General features: G+C 50.7%; 2 protein-coding genes across 2 annotated transcripts in view; both read left to right on the forward strand.

Annotated features, from left to right (window-relative positions):
* Positions 1-5,579, forward strand: part of LOC130579308 (arginine-glutamic acid dipeptide repeats protein-like) — a 157,160-nt gene extending 151,581 nt beyond the window's left edge. The window contains exons 12-14 of the mRNA XM_057375994.1: positions 2,951-3,113; positions 5,108-5,200; positions 5,548-5,579. Coding sequence (XP_057231977.1) covers positions 2,951-3,113; positions 5,108-5,200; positions 5,548-5,579 — 288 coding nt within the window. The remainder of the gene's footprint in view (positions 1-2,950; positions 3,114-5,107; positions 5,201-5,547) is intronic.
* LOC130579310 (arginine-glutamic acid dipeptide repeats protein-like) overlaps positions 1-12,619 on the forward strand; it is a 43,135-nt gene that overhangs the window by 22,224 nt on the left and 8,292 nt on the right. Inside the window, exons 3-10 of the mRNA XM_057375995.1 lie at positions 2,951-3,113; positions 5,108-5,200; positions 5,905-6,104; positions 7,556-7,717; positions 8,800-8,913; positions 9,572-10,938; positions 11,144-11,366; positions 11,890-12,613. Of these exons, the coding sequence (XP_057231978.1) occupies positions 6,027-6,104; positions 7,556-7,717; positions 8,800-8,913; positions 9,572-10,938; positions 11,144-11,366; positions 11,890-12,613 (2,668 nt within the window). The 5' untranslated portion in view covers positions 2,951-3,113; positions 5,108-5,200; positions 5,905-6,026. The remainder of the gene's footprint in view (positions 1-2,950; positions 3,114-5,107; positions 5,201-5,904; positions 6,105-7,555; positions 7,718-8,799; positions 8,914-9,571; positions 10,939-11,143; positions 11,367-11,889; positions 12,614-12,619) is intronic.

Consider the following 12,619-nt stretch of genomic DNA (forward strand, 5'->3'; position numbering starts at 1 on the left):
AGCAGAGCCAGTCCTGTGGGGACCCGAGGGTGGCTCAGGCTGCTTTCCCCTGGCTCTGTGTGTGTCCTGGCCATACCCAGCCTGCCCAGAGCACCTAAAGGAGAGGCTCAGTGTGTTTGCAGGCTGGCAGGGCAGCACTAGCCCTGGCTGATGGTCTGCTAGCCACAGAGCAGCTGGCCCAGCCCAGCTCAGGCTGTGGGATGTGCTGACTGCCAGACCTTGCGGTGAGGTGAGATCACCGCCAACAAAATGATCATTACAGGCCATTCATGTCAGAGCGTTCATGCTTCTCTGTTTGCTTGCAAGCAAAACCAGCAGCTAATTTGCAAGGCAGCCTTTTGTCCCAGGGCCTTTGATCAATGCTGGCCTGTGTTAATGTTTCAGGAGGCTATTGATTTCTGCAGCAGCTTTTGTTCCTGAATTTATGTGCCCTGGCTTTCAGCAGCACGCACTGTGCATGTTTGATTAAAGCTCATTTGACTTCCTTGCAGTGAGGCTGGAAGCTGTTTTTGCTCCCTGTTTGAAGAACCAAAGCTTTCCTGACTTAGTCCTTTGTGCTCCAGCCTGTGCCACCCATGCAGGCACCAGGATGGTGGCTCTAATCCTGCCAGGCTGGGCTCATCCAGAGTTAATCCCCTGGGCAGACAGTGGCATCCTGGAGAGCCAGGTGGATGATCAGATCTTGCATTGGGTTTTTTTCTGTGGGGTACCTATGTGTGAGCTTGAGCTCTGTGTCTGCTCCCCCTCTGACTTCCAGCTTTGCTGAGTGCTGAACTCGTGCAGTCCAATGATGAATTGGAAGTACAGAATATTCTTTAGTCCTTCAATCTGTCCACATTTCCTAGTTGGGCTAAAACCAGTTGTTGAATGAGTAGACTTTGCCTTCATCTTCATCTGTGTGCAGTTGTGAGTGCACTTCTGAGTGAGTCTCAGGGGGGAAAAGCATTGTGCTCATGAATTTGGCATTTCCTGGAAAGATACACCATTTCTTTTTGGAAGTTTGGTTTATGATACAGTGCATGTATAAGTTGTTAAACTTCCCCWGGGACCTGATGCCTTTGCAGTGTGTAAATGGAGCTCTAACAGGTTCCCATTCCCTATTTTATGATGGGAGAACAGATYGGTTTGTACTCTGCTGTTGCCATGTGTCAGAGGACACATTAATTCACTGACATAAAGACAYGGGATTTACTGATCTGCTCCTTGGTGCTGACGCCTCAGATTTGATACAAATGAATTTATAGGTAAGAAATGAGTGATTTCATTTGCAGGAGACTTTTCTGCCTGTGCAGAGCATTGCAAAAGCTTCCCTGCAGAGCCCAGCCTGGCTCCTGGCACAGGCATATCCCCAAGTGGACAAACAGTTGGGCTGGGTGGACTTTGAGCCCACTTAATGGGCTCAGGGAAATGGTATTTCCAAAGCAAACACGTGCAGGGAGCAGGCAGGAGCAGAGCAGGGTGCTGGGCTCAGAAATCCTGCTCTGCCATGGCTTGGGTGCTCATCCCCAGCCAGGTTCAGATTCTCATCAGGAAATGCAATTTTTAATATTTTAGCAGGGTTTTTATCCTTCAGAATTAAGAATTGTAGGTAATGTTTTGCTCACTTGTTCCTCCTCACCAACCATCACTCTAAATACTTGTTATTTTAATGTATAATGCAGGAATATTGTTCAGGTGCATGGTGGGGATCAGGAGCATCATCGCAGTCTGTGGCAGCACAGATTAAAAACGATCTGTTCTGCCTGCTGCCAGAAATCACCCTTGTGGTTGTGTTCTTTCTTCTGGGGTTTCTATTTTTAAATTAGGAATCGGTAGAATTCTAAAGTGTCTTAAATGTCAGCAGTTAATGTCTAGAACAACATCCTCCCTTTGTCTTTGGAGTGTTTCAGTGGTGCAGGTATTGGTTGTGGCTGTAATTGCTTGTTTGGGGCCCTGGGGAGGGTTTGGATTCAGGCAGGGTCGTTATTGGAGTTAACTCCTGCTCTGCCCGGAGCAGGGGCTGCAGGATTTCCCCACGGAGGCAGCAGGCTGAGCTTATTTGATCACATAAAACACAGTTCAAAGAAACCCTTTTTGTGGGCAATTCAGGTATGTTTGTTCTGATGTTGATTTTTTTTCAAGGGGCTGGTTAGAACTTCCCCGTTTTTCTCTTGCAACTTGAAAGCAACAACACCTTTTACCTTAGAGGCAGACAAGTCGCCAGGAAATGATGGGGTTTCAAAGTAAGAGAAAAGAGATTAAAACCACATGCTGTTCTTTGGTTCAGCATTGCATCCACAGGTTTGAATGGCAGCTGCTCCACTCCTTGAATGCAAGCCAGATTCATTATGCTGTGAAATTATCACTCATTTCTCTAGGTGTGCTCTTTTAACTGCTTAATTAATTTAGATGTGGGTATATATATTCAAATTAAAACACGATTTAGTGTGCTAGGGTTGTGTTACGGTTATAGACTTGTTGTTKAACATGTTTTTACTCAAACTTTCAGCTCCTTACGCAGGAATATTGAAAAATACCACTTTGTGGAATGTAGGCTGACAAAATGGCAGAGTGTGTTTGGGTTGGGGTGGTTGTGTCTGTGAACAGAGGGGCTGGGGCAGCTTTGGGGTGGTGTCACAGGGTGCTGACAGTGGCACAAGGGCACCCTCTTCCGAAGCACTGGCACCAGCAGCATCCTGGAGGAGCTGGAAACTTCCCAACCTCCTTCCTCTCCTAGGGGAGGAGTCAAAAAGCATTTATTTACTTTCTTCCCTCCTCTGCAAAAGCAGGCAAAAAAAATAATGAGGATTTTTTTGTGTGTGTCTTACCTGAATAATTCTTCTTTCTGGCAGAAACACATAATGATTCTTCCTAGAAAAAATCCACATGTGCATACAGAGAGACAGGGCAGGCAGCGAGCTGCCAAGTCACATTTGCACGTCCCTCTAACATGCTCCTCCTGTGTTTGCAGGGAGAACTCATCACCTTCTATTACTACTGGAAGAAAACTCCCGAAGCGGCGAGCTCGCGCGCGCACCGGCGGCACCGCAGGCAGGCAGTGTTCCGCAGGATCAAAACCCGCACCGCCTCCACGCCGGTCAACACTCCCTCCAGGCCCCCCTCCAGCGAGTTCTGTGAGTGCTCAACGCTGCTTTGGGCTCTGTTCAGGTGCAGGGAGCAGTGGGAACAGTGCTGGTGCTGCTGCTCCTCCCAGGGAGCAGAAGGAAATGGAGTTCAGGCTGCTGCCCTCTCCATCTCCCGCACCATTATGCTGGAATGTGGAAGGCAGCTTTGATCACCCAGGGCTTTGTGCAGTCCTTAAACATAAAAGCTTCCTGTAAGGATGGAAATGCTGCCCTGGGATTGGATTTCTGGGTGTTGTGTTGTATTTTCTCCAGGCTTATTACAGTAAAATGGGCATTAAGAACCACAGAAAGAAGGAAATCCTCCATCCCTTTGGAAGGAAGGCTCTTCCATCCTTCTGGGTGATCCCTGCYTTCTGCAGCCAGCACTGTACCCTCAGGAGTCTTGGAAGAACATTGGCCTTGCCTGGAGCAGTGTCTAAACCAAGATTAACTCCCCAAAGACATGCTGCGTTGCCCGGGGTCCATGTGGGCATAGAAACCTTAGTCCATGTGAGAAGGGTTTGTTATCCTGTGAGGTTTAAGGGTTTCCAAGCCCTTGTGCCTCATAAAGAAAAGGGACTGTGGAAGGCAGAAATGGCCAGATTTAAAAATGAATTTGGGCAGGTGCAGGATGTGGTAAGAAGGCAGGACACAGAATTGTGGCCAGGGTGGCAGGGAGGGGTAGGGCTGGTGGCTTTTCCTGCTCAACAGGCAGGATTTATTATCCATCTCTGTGCACAAGGAGTGAGGATCTGCACTCCACAGCTCAGTCCAACAAACTCAGCACGTCCAAGAGCTGGGAGAGCCCATCCTTACAGATCTGACTGCAGGACGAGAATAAAAATTCATTTAGTGAAAGAAAGCAAGTGCTAGCCTGGGGTCAGCTCTGCAGTCAGGGTTTGAACACCTGCAAGTATTAATGTAGGAATTATGGTAGGGGTGGYTATTAAATGTAACCCTGTGTTAATTTGAAGGGTAACGAGTTTGCTGACAAATGCTGATGGCAAGTACTGTAGAATCTGTAAGCTTGGATGCATAAACTGTAACCTGCATGTACAAACATCCTTTAGAAAAAAYAGTATTTCTGCATCAAGGACTTCTCTTCTAATTAAAGATTCGAACAGAAGAAGCCAGAGGGCTTCCTGCTTGTGACAAATTACAGCCCTGTTACGTTGTGTATTTATAGTGGTGGACTAGAAAAATGCAGTGCTCTCAAAAGGGAAGTATTTACTCCTGAGGTGTTTAGAAGATAAGATACAGTTTTGTGATGTCTGCATATTTTCAGCGGTTTAGATGCAGCTTTTGAGCTCACAAATGTGTAATCAGCTACTTTGCCACAAAGGAAAGGGACCCTTTGCATATCCTCTTGTTCAAAACATGACATTTTTGCAATGTGGGATGAAGCTTTGAGCCCTGCAGTAAGGATTGGAAAGCTGGTGTTATCCTTCAGTGCCTCTCATCCAAAACAATCACAACATGTTTTTCAAACAGGTCCAYTGTATGTAAGCATTGATTCCTCCACCCACAAACACCTGTACKGCTGGCTAACAAAATAAAAACCAGGAAAACCACCACAGGATCTTTTCATGGAATCTTGTAGAGTRGGTTTTAAATATAGAATATTTGATTATAAGTTTGATCAGGTTCTAAGATAAACCTCCTTTCTCTTGAAAATGTTGGGTTTGGAACATGGCCTCTAACTCACCATGGATGGGATTTGGATGACAGCTTACCTGGAAATGTACCATTGCTGATTSAGAGGTTCCAGGAGTTGTATCCCTTGGCACATTCCTGGAATCCTCCCTCCCTTAACGTGCAGACTGATGAGGTCTGGTCTTGTTCAGTTTGAAAAATCAGAAATAATGGCCTGGAAAGGCAGGGTGGGTGTAGGGGGTCACGATCTCTTTTGCTTAATGGTTATTTTAGCCAAGTAGGAGGAAATAGAAAATCCTGCTGAGTGTTTATTTTCCATTTTCCTTTTTCCCTTGTCCTCCCACCCTCAGTGGATCTGAGCTCGGCCAGTGAAGATGATTTTGACAGCGAGGACAGYGAGCAGGAGCTGAAGGGCTACGCCTGTCGCCACTGCTTCACCACCAGTAGGTCCCAGTCCCTTCACCAGTATGTCCCAGTCCCTGCTGGGCTGTGGCTGCAGTCAGCACCAGCAGCTCCTGTGCTGTTCCCAACCATGGGGGTGAATCAGCTGAAATAGCAGCGTTCCTAACAGAGTTAATCAGGCTTTGCCATTGCAAATTAATATTGCAGTGACAAAGGAGAACCCTGGGGTAGACATTTCTACAGGAATAAATCTGCATAATCCATAATCTATGTAATCAATTTGTGACATAATGAATCAGTGTTGGGCTGTGACTGTCACACACAAAACTGCTTTGTGCTGCACCAAATCTCTCATGCGTCAGCCCCGCTCCTGTGGCTGCTCCTGAAGGTTGTCTGACGTATGGGCATGTGCACAGATAGAAGTGGGAGCCCCAGAATGGGGAAGGAAATGAGAGCTTCAGAGCTCACTTCTCTTGCAGAAACCACAGAGGAACAGCTGCCTGTTAGCTCCCAGGTAGAGCAGACGAGGCCTTTTCTGTGCCTCAAAACTAGTTTCTTAAAACAAATAACCACAGTTTGTAAACTGAGTGTTGAGGATGTGCACTGGAGCAGGAGGAAGTTTTCCAAAAACTTCTCCATCTTTGTTACCTGTAACAAAGCAGCTGCTTTTGTGACTGTAGCTTTTTWAATGACTCCCTGTGTTTGTGCTGTGTGTGGTGCTGAGTGTTGCTTTTCCTGCCCAAAGCCTCCAAGGACTGGCACCACGGCGGCCGAGAGAACATCCTGCTGTGCACCGACTGTCGCATTCACTTCAAGAAGTACGGGGAGCTGCCGCCCATCGAGAAGCCCGTGGAYCCCCCTCCCTTTATGTTCAAGCCCGTGAAAGAGGAAGATGATGGCCTCAGTGGGAAGCATAGCATGAGGACACGGCGGAGTCGAGGCTCGGTGGGTTTAACCCTCTGATGCAGGGGGAAAGGAGCCAGACTCAAACTGGCTGGTTTGTCATGGGCTGTGCCTGCTTATGCTCTGTTTGTGAGTGGGGTTTGTTGAGGCTTTCTTTGGGAAAATGAGATGGAATATCTCTGCAAGGCCTGTTATTCCTGTGTTTGTGATGCTGCCAGTGGACTGTCATCCTGAGGGCAGTGTATTGCAGATCCTGGGCTAGTACGTGTCCTCCTTCCAGCTGCATCCTGTCACAGTTCAACCCTCAGAAAGAGCTTTAAAAAATGAGATGCTGTTCCTGTGGTCTCCTCATGTTACTGGAGTTGAGTCTCTTCCCTGCAGAGAGCTCTGGTTTGCCTCTCTTGGTGTGCTCTGTCACTGAGCTGTTCCTGGCATGAGGTGCCAGGAGCCTTCCTGGGAGCTTGTGAGGGTTCTGGCAGAGCTCGGGCTCATTTGATCTTGGAGTTGGGTTTAGCWGATAGAAAGCAGCAGACAGATTCCTTTCCTTGCCCTCCCGTCTCTGACCATGGATTCTAAATATCTCGTGAGGCTCCGCTCTTGGGGAGTGTTGGCTCCATTGCTTTTTAGGTAGCCAGTCATCCAAAAATCTGCCAAAATGGCAGGGAAACAGCATTAATTATTGAAATGTACTCTGCTGTGATCCCTTATTTCCCACACTGGGGCTGGGGTTTAGACCCTGCYCTTGGCTCTGGCATGCCAACAGATGGACTGTTGTAAATGGAGCACGGGGTCCCCTCCTGCCTCAGGCACCCCTGTGTGTGCTGTGTRTTGGAACATCTTCTGATGTCATTGCTAACACACTGCTAATTAAACAATCAGCACTGAGTGTTTCTGAGTAATCAGATGAAGGATTTGCCTGCTTTTACATTTGAGTCCAGTTGAGCTTTGAAGGAAAAAGTACAACAAGGTGAAATGCTCCAGGTTTTTGCTCTCGGGCTCATTCAGGAGTGTGTTAGCTCTGATTTTAATTAAAAATAATTGTGGAGAAAGGGAAAAAATTCCTGATTAATTCCCAAATTTTTTCCTATTAATTTCTGATTGATTGCCAATTAATTCCTGATTGTTTCCCGATTAGTTCCCGATTATTTTTGGGTTATTTTCTAGTTAATTCCCGATAATTCCAGATTAATTCCTGATTATTTCCCGATTAATTTCTGATTATTTTCCAATTATTTACCGATTAATTCCCGATTATTTCCTATTAATTTCTGATTATTTTCCAATCAATTCCCGATAATTCCAGATTAATTCCCGATTATTTCCTGATCAATTTCTGGTTATTTTCCAATTAATTCCCAATAATTCCAGATTAATTCCCGATTATTTCCCGATTAATTTGTGATTATTTCCCAATAATTCCCGATGAATTTCCCATTAATTCCCTGACCTCTTGGGGCACTCTGAGCAGCTCTGAGCTGTGTGTGTTCCCCCAGATGTCGACCCTACGCAGTGGCAGGAAGAAGCAGGCTGCCAGCCCCGATGGCAGAGCCTCCCCCATCGCTGAGGACGTTCGCTCCAGCGGCCGCAACTCGCCCAGCGCCGCCAGCACCTCCAGCAACGACAGCAAAGCTGAGTCCGTCAAAAAATCCACCAAGGTAACGCTTTCCTGGCCTCTGGGCAGGTTCAGGAGGTGCAGATATCACGGGGAATGGCTCTGACCCACAGAGTCCTGAGTGTGTGGATTTGGGGCAGCCCAGAGGGAGGGATGCAGGGATCAATCTGTTCAAGTACCCCGTGTAACCTTTCTGCTCTCACGAGAAATTAATCCCTCCATTTCGGATGCAAATGCAAGCATTAAGCTCAGGGGAGTAATGCAGATCAGAAATAYGCTGTATTTGAGGCAAGTAGACAGTTTTGGGGATTTTTTTTTAAGTAGTGCTTAATCTTTGTTTACAAAGGAATGTGAGCATTTAGTAATTGAGTCTTACTTCTGTTTCTCTGGAGGTGTATTTGCTTGATTGTTCAGAGCAAGCTGACAGTTGAGTCTGTTTAAATGAATTTAGTGACTTTCCAAAAGTATTCTAAARAATCAAAGCCAGGAAGGCTTACCATTAAGCAGTGTGAATTGAAAAGCAGCAAGTTAAAAATAAATATTACCACAAAAAAAAAAAAGTCAAAACTGGAGTACGGAGCAAGTTTTCACATTATAAAAGTGAAAGTTGGCAGAATTTGAAGTTAGGTGATTATGTGATGCATAGAGCTGTTCCAGGCCRTGGAAGAAGGTAGTAATCTCAGAATAGCTATTCACTGTTAGCCCTGTATTTGAGGGGATCTAAAAATACTCCTCTCAAAATATCAAGAGTACAGCAAGACTTTAATGTAGCAGAAAGGGGCTTATCCTGTGCCTGTCTCCTGCAGAAATCCTTGCTCCATCTTGCACCAGTTAATAACTGGTSTTGGTCTCTGTTAGAAGGGTAACCCAGGTCAGGTATCTGCTGTGAGTTCCTGATGGACTCGGTCCTGCTCAGCTCTGTTTGAAATACCCCTTGAGATGAAGAATGCTTTATTCATTCTTCCTTTTTCGTACCAGCTTGGTTTGTGCTGGATTGTTCTTAAATACCTCAATTTCTGAGTTCATTTTCTTAATTCATGTTAAACATGGTGCACTGGCATACATTCAACTTGTTTTTGCATTTACACCACTGGTGACTGTTGTGTTCTGGTTCCTTTGGGGCAGAAGATAAAAGAAGAGGTGTCTTCTCCTCTCAAGAACTCCAAGAGGCAGCGGGAAAAGGCAGCATCTGACACAGAAGAGCCTGACAGATCCAATGCCAAAAAATCCAAAACCCAAGTGAGTCCCACAGAGGAATATTTTGTCTTAGGAGAATGGTTTGAGATKGGGAGGGGATGCAAATCTGGTAACAAACCAAAAACATGAGATCAGTTTAAGCCACAGCAAATTGTAACCTAATCTGTGGCTGGAAAGCGACCAATGTTATAATGTGTTCCTTCTGCTGAAAACAGTGGGATGATATGGGGTAAGTCCAGAAGTTGGGTTTTTTTTTCTTTTAATATCAATATCAACCATACAAGAGTACATTTGGGTTATTTTCCACCCCTTTCCTCCATTTTTTTAAAATTTAAATAGGGTTTCTTGTCTTCTGTGACAAGTTAGAAGACCCCCACTGGAGTTGTGCCAGGACRAATCTTTTCCATTGCTGGTCACCYTCACAGTGAGAAGTGTTTCAGTGTGTTCAGCAGGACTCCCCTGTGTTTCAGTTTGTTCCTTTGGCCCCTGGGYACTGTGGAAAGGAGCCTGGCCATGCTGTGTTGGCACCTCCCATGGGTATTTGTGTTTCTGTGCTGGTTTGGGCCCTGTGGGGTGCAGAGGGTACCCACAGCCGTGTCTGCACAGCGAGTGTGATGGATGCCATCCTGTGGCGCTCTGGGATGTCTCAGTGCAGCTTCCCCAGGCCCAGCAGTCACTGTCACTGTCCCTGTCCCCACAGGAGATCAGCCGGCCAAACTCGCCCTCGGAGGGAGAGGGTGAAGGCGAGAGCTCCGACAGCCGCAGCGTCAACGACGAGGGGAGCAGCGACCCCAAGGACATCGACCAGGACAACAGGAGCACGTCCCCCAGCATCCCCAGCCCCCAGGACAATGAGAGCGACTCGGATTCCTCCGCTCAGCAGCAAGTGCTGCAGGCACAGCCGCAGGCGCTGCCGGCCCCGGGTGGCTCTGCCCAGGCCACTGCTGCCACCACGCCGCCGGTGCCAGCCCCGCTGCCCGCGCTGCCACCCGCCTCCAGTGCCACCCCGGCCCCCGCGCAGGTGTCACCGCCGGCGTCCCAGCCCTCGGGGCAGCCTCAGCCCCCCGCAGCATCCGCCCCTCACTCGCACATCCAGCAGGCCCCCGCTCTGCACCCGCAGAGGCTGCCATCGCCCCACCCGCCCCTGCAGCCGCTGAGCGTGGGGCAGAGCCAGCCCGCGGCCACCCCGGCACAGCCCCCGCTGCACGGCCCGGCACAGCCCGGCCCGCACGCTCTGCAGGCCCAGCCCCTGCTGCCTCACACCAGCCCTGCCCAGCCCTTCTCCCTGCCCGCCCCGGCCTCTCAGTCTCAGGTGCCCCTCCAGACTCAAGCCCCGTCGCACTCGCACTCGGCGCTGCAGGTGTCGCAGCCCGTCCTGCCCGGCACGGCCTCGCTGCAGCCGGCGCAGCCCCCGCGGGAGCAGCCGCTGCCCCCCGCCCCCATGGCCATGCCTCACATCAAACCTCCCCCCACCACCCCCATCCCGCAGCTCCCCACTGCTCCTGCCCACAAACACCCTCCCCATCTCTCTGGCCCGTCCCCGTTCTCCATGAACTCCAACTTGCCTCCGCCGCCCGCTCTGAAACCTCTGAGCTCGCTGTCCACTCACCACCCYCCATCTGCACACCCTCCTCCCCTGCAGCTGATGCCCCAGAGCCAGCCGCTGCAGTCATCGCAAGCTCAGCCTCCTGTTCTGACCCAGAGCCAGAGCCTTCCTCCTCCTGCTAGCCACCCTCCCTCTGGGCTCCATCMGGTACCCTCGCAGCCCCCCTTCTCTCAGCACCCCTTCGTGCCCGGGGGCCCACCTTCCATCACGCCTCCTTCGTGCCCCTCCACCTCCACGCCGCCCACCGTGCCTGGCATCCCTCTSCAGACTCCCATCTCCACGTCAGCAGCTTCGAGTGGCACGGTGCCCGTGGTGACAGCCTGCACGCTGCCACCCATCCAGATCAAGGAGGAGGTCCCAGATGAAGCAGAGGAGCCCGAGAGCCCTCCACCTCCACCCAGGAGTCCATCCCCAGAGCCCACGGTGGTGGATATCCCGAGYCACGCCAGTCAGTCAGCCAGGTATGGAGCTTTGGTCAGTGCTCTGCTTCCTCTGTTTTTATATTCCACTATCTGTGGACAATATGGTACAAATAATTTTCTTCTGGCTTCCAGGGAAGCTGGTATTATTTTATTTAAGTGTAGTGGCATTTTTTATTTTGGACATAGAGCTCCCAGATTCTTGCATCTTTCCCAGGCTGAGCTCTTTCTCATGTGTTCCTTTCAGGTTCTATAAGCAYCTGGACCGTGGCTACAATTCCTGCTCCAGGGCAGACCTGTACTTCATGCCTCTGGCAGGATCCAAACTGGCCAAGAAGAGAGAAGAGGCCATCGAAAAGGCCAAAAGGGAAGCRGAGCAGAAAGCCAGGGAAGAGAGGGAAAGAGAAAAAGAAAAAGAGAAGGAAAGAGAGAGGGARCGTGAGCGTGAGAGAGAAGCGGAAAGAGCTGCGGTAGGTGCAGTTGTGGCTCAGAGCAGTGGGAGGGAATTKATGGCTGGGCCTSASCTGGATGGTGACTGCARGGTGCAGGGCCCCWGGAGCACTTTGATCCCATGCAGTCRGGGSTCTGAGTGTGGGGCTGTGTGTATGGACTGAAACCCAGCCTGCTCWGAGCACCTCCAGCCTGCCTGGAACTGTCCCTTGCAGGAAATGGAGAATCTCTGCCCCTGGTGTGGTTCTGTGGGAAGCCAGGGCAGCTGGGGAGAGCTCAGCCAAGTGGTGACATTCACTCACAACAGGAGAGCCCTGTGCAGATACAGGGGATGCTTTTGTGTCCCTTGCACTCTGTGCAGGCACACGAGTGCTGTCCCCAGCCCTGTGCAGATACAGGGGATGCTTTTGTGTCCCTTGCACTCTGTGCAGGCACACAAGTGCTATCCCCTGCAGGAAGGGCTGGAAGCAGAGGGAGGGCTGGCTGTGTCTGAGGCGCTCTTTGCCATGCTGATGTGAGATCCTGTCCCTTTGTGTGCAGCAGAAGGTGTCCAGCTCGTCCCACGAGGGCCGTCTCGGCGAGTCCCAGCTCAGCGGGCCGGCCCACATGAGACCCTCCTTCGAGCCCCCTCCGACCACCATCGCGGCCGTGCCGCCGTACATCGGGCCGGACACGCCGGCGCTGCGGACGCTGAGCGAGTACGCGCGGCCCCACGTCATGTCCCCGACCAACCGCAACCACCCCTTCTTCGTGCCCCTGAACCCCACGGATCCTYTGCTGGCTTACCACATGCCCGGCCTCTACAACGTGGACCCCACCATCCGCGAGCGGGAGCTGCGCGAGCGCGAGATCCGCGAGCGGGAGATCCGCGAGCGGGAGCTGAGGGAGAGGATGAAGCCCGGCTTCGAGGTGAARCCCCCGGAGCTGGACGCGCTGCACCCGGCCACCAACCCCATGGAGCATTTCGCCAGGCACGGGGCACTGACTATCCCACCCACGGCGGGGCCTCACCCCTTCGCCTCCTTCCACCCGGGCCTGAACCCTCTGGAGAGGGAGAGACTGGCGCTGGCGGGGCCGCAGCTGCGGCCGGAGATGAGTTACCCGGACAGGCTGGCGGCCGAGCGCATCCACGCCGAGCGCATGGCCTCGCTCACCAACGACCCCCTGGCACGGCTGCAGATGTTCAACGTCACCCCCCACCACCACCAACACTCACACATACACTCGCATCTACACCTACACCAGCAGGACCCCTTACACCAAGGTGAGCCCC

This window comes from Malurus melanocephalus, unplaced genomic scaffold (assembly GCF_030028575.1).
Source record: "Malurus melanocephalus ecotype Western Australia unplaced genomic scaffold, MMel_1.1 scaffold_266, whole genome shotgun sequence".
Lineage (NCBI taxonomy): Eukaryota > Metazoa > Chordata > Aves > Passeriformes > Maluridae > Malurus > Malurus melanocephalus.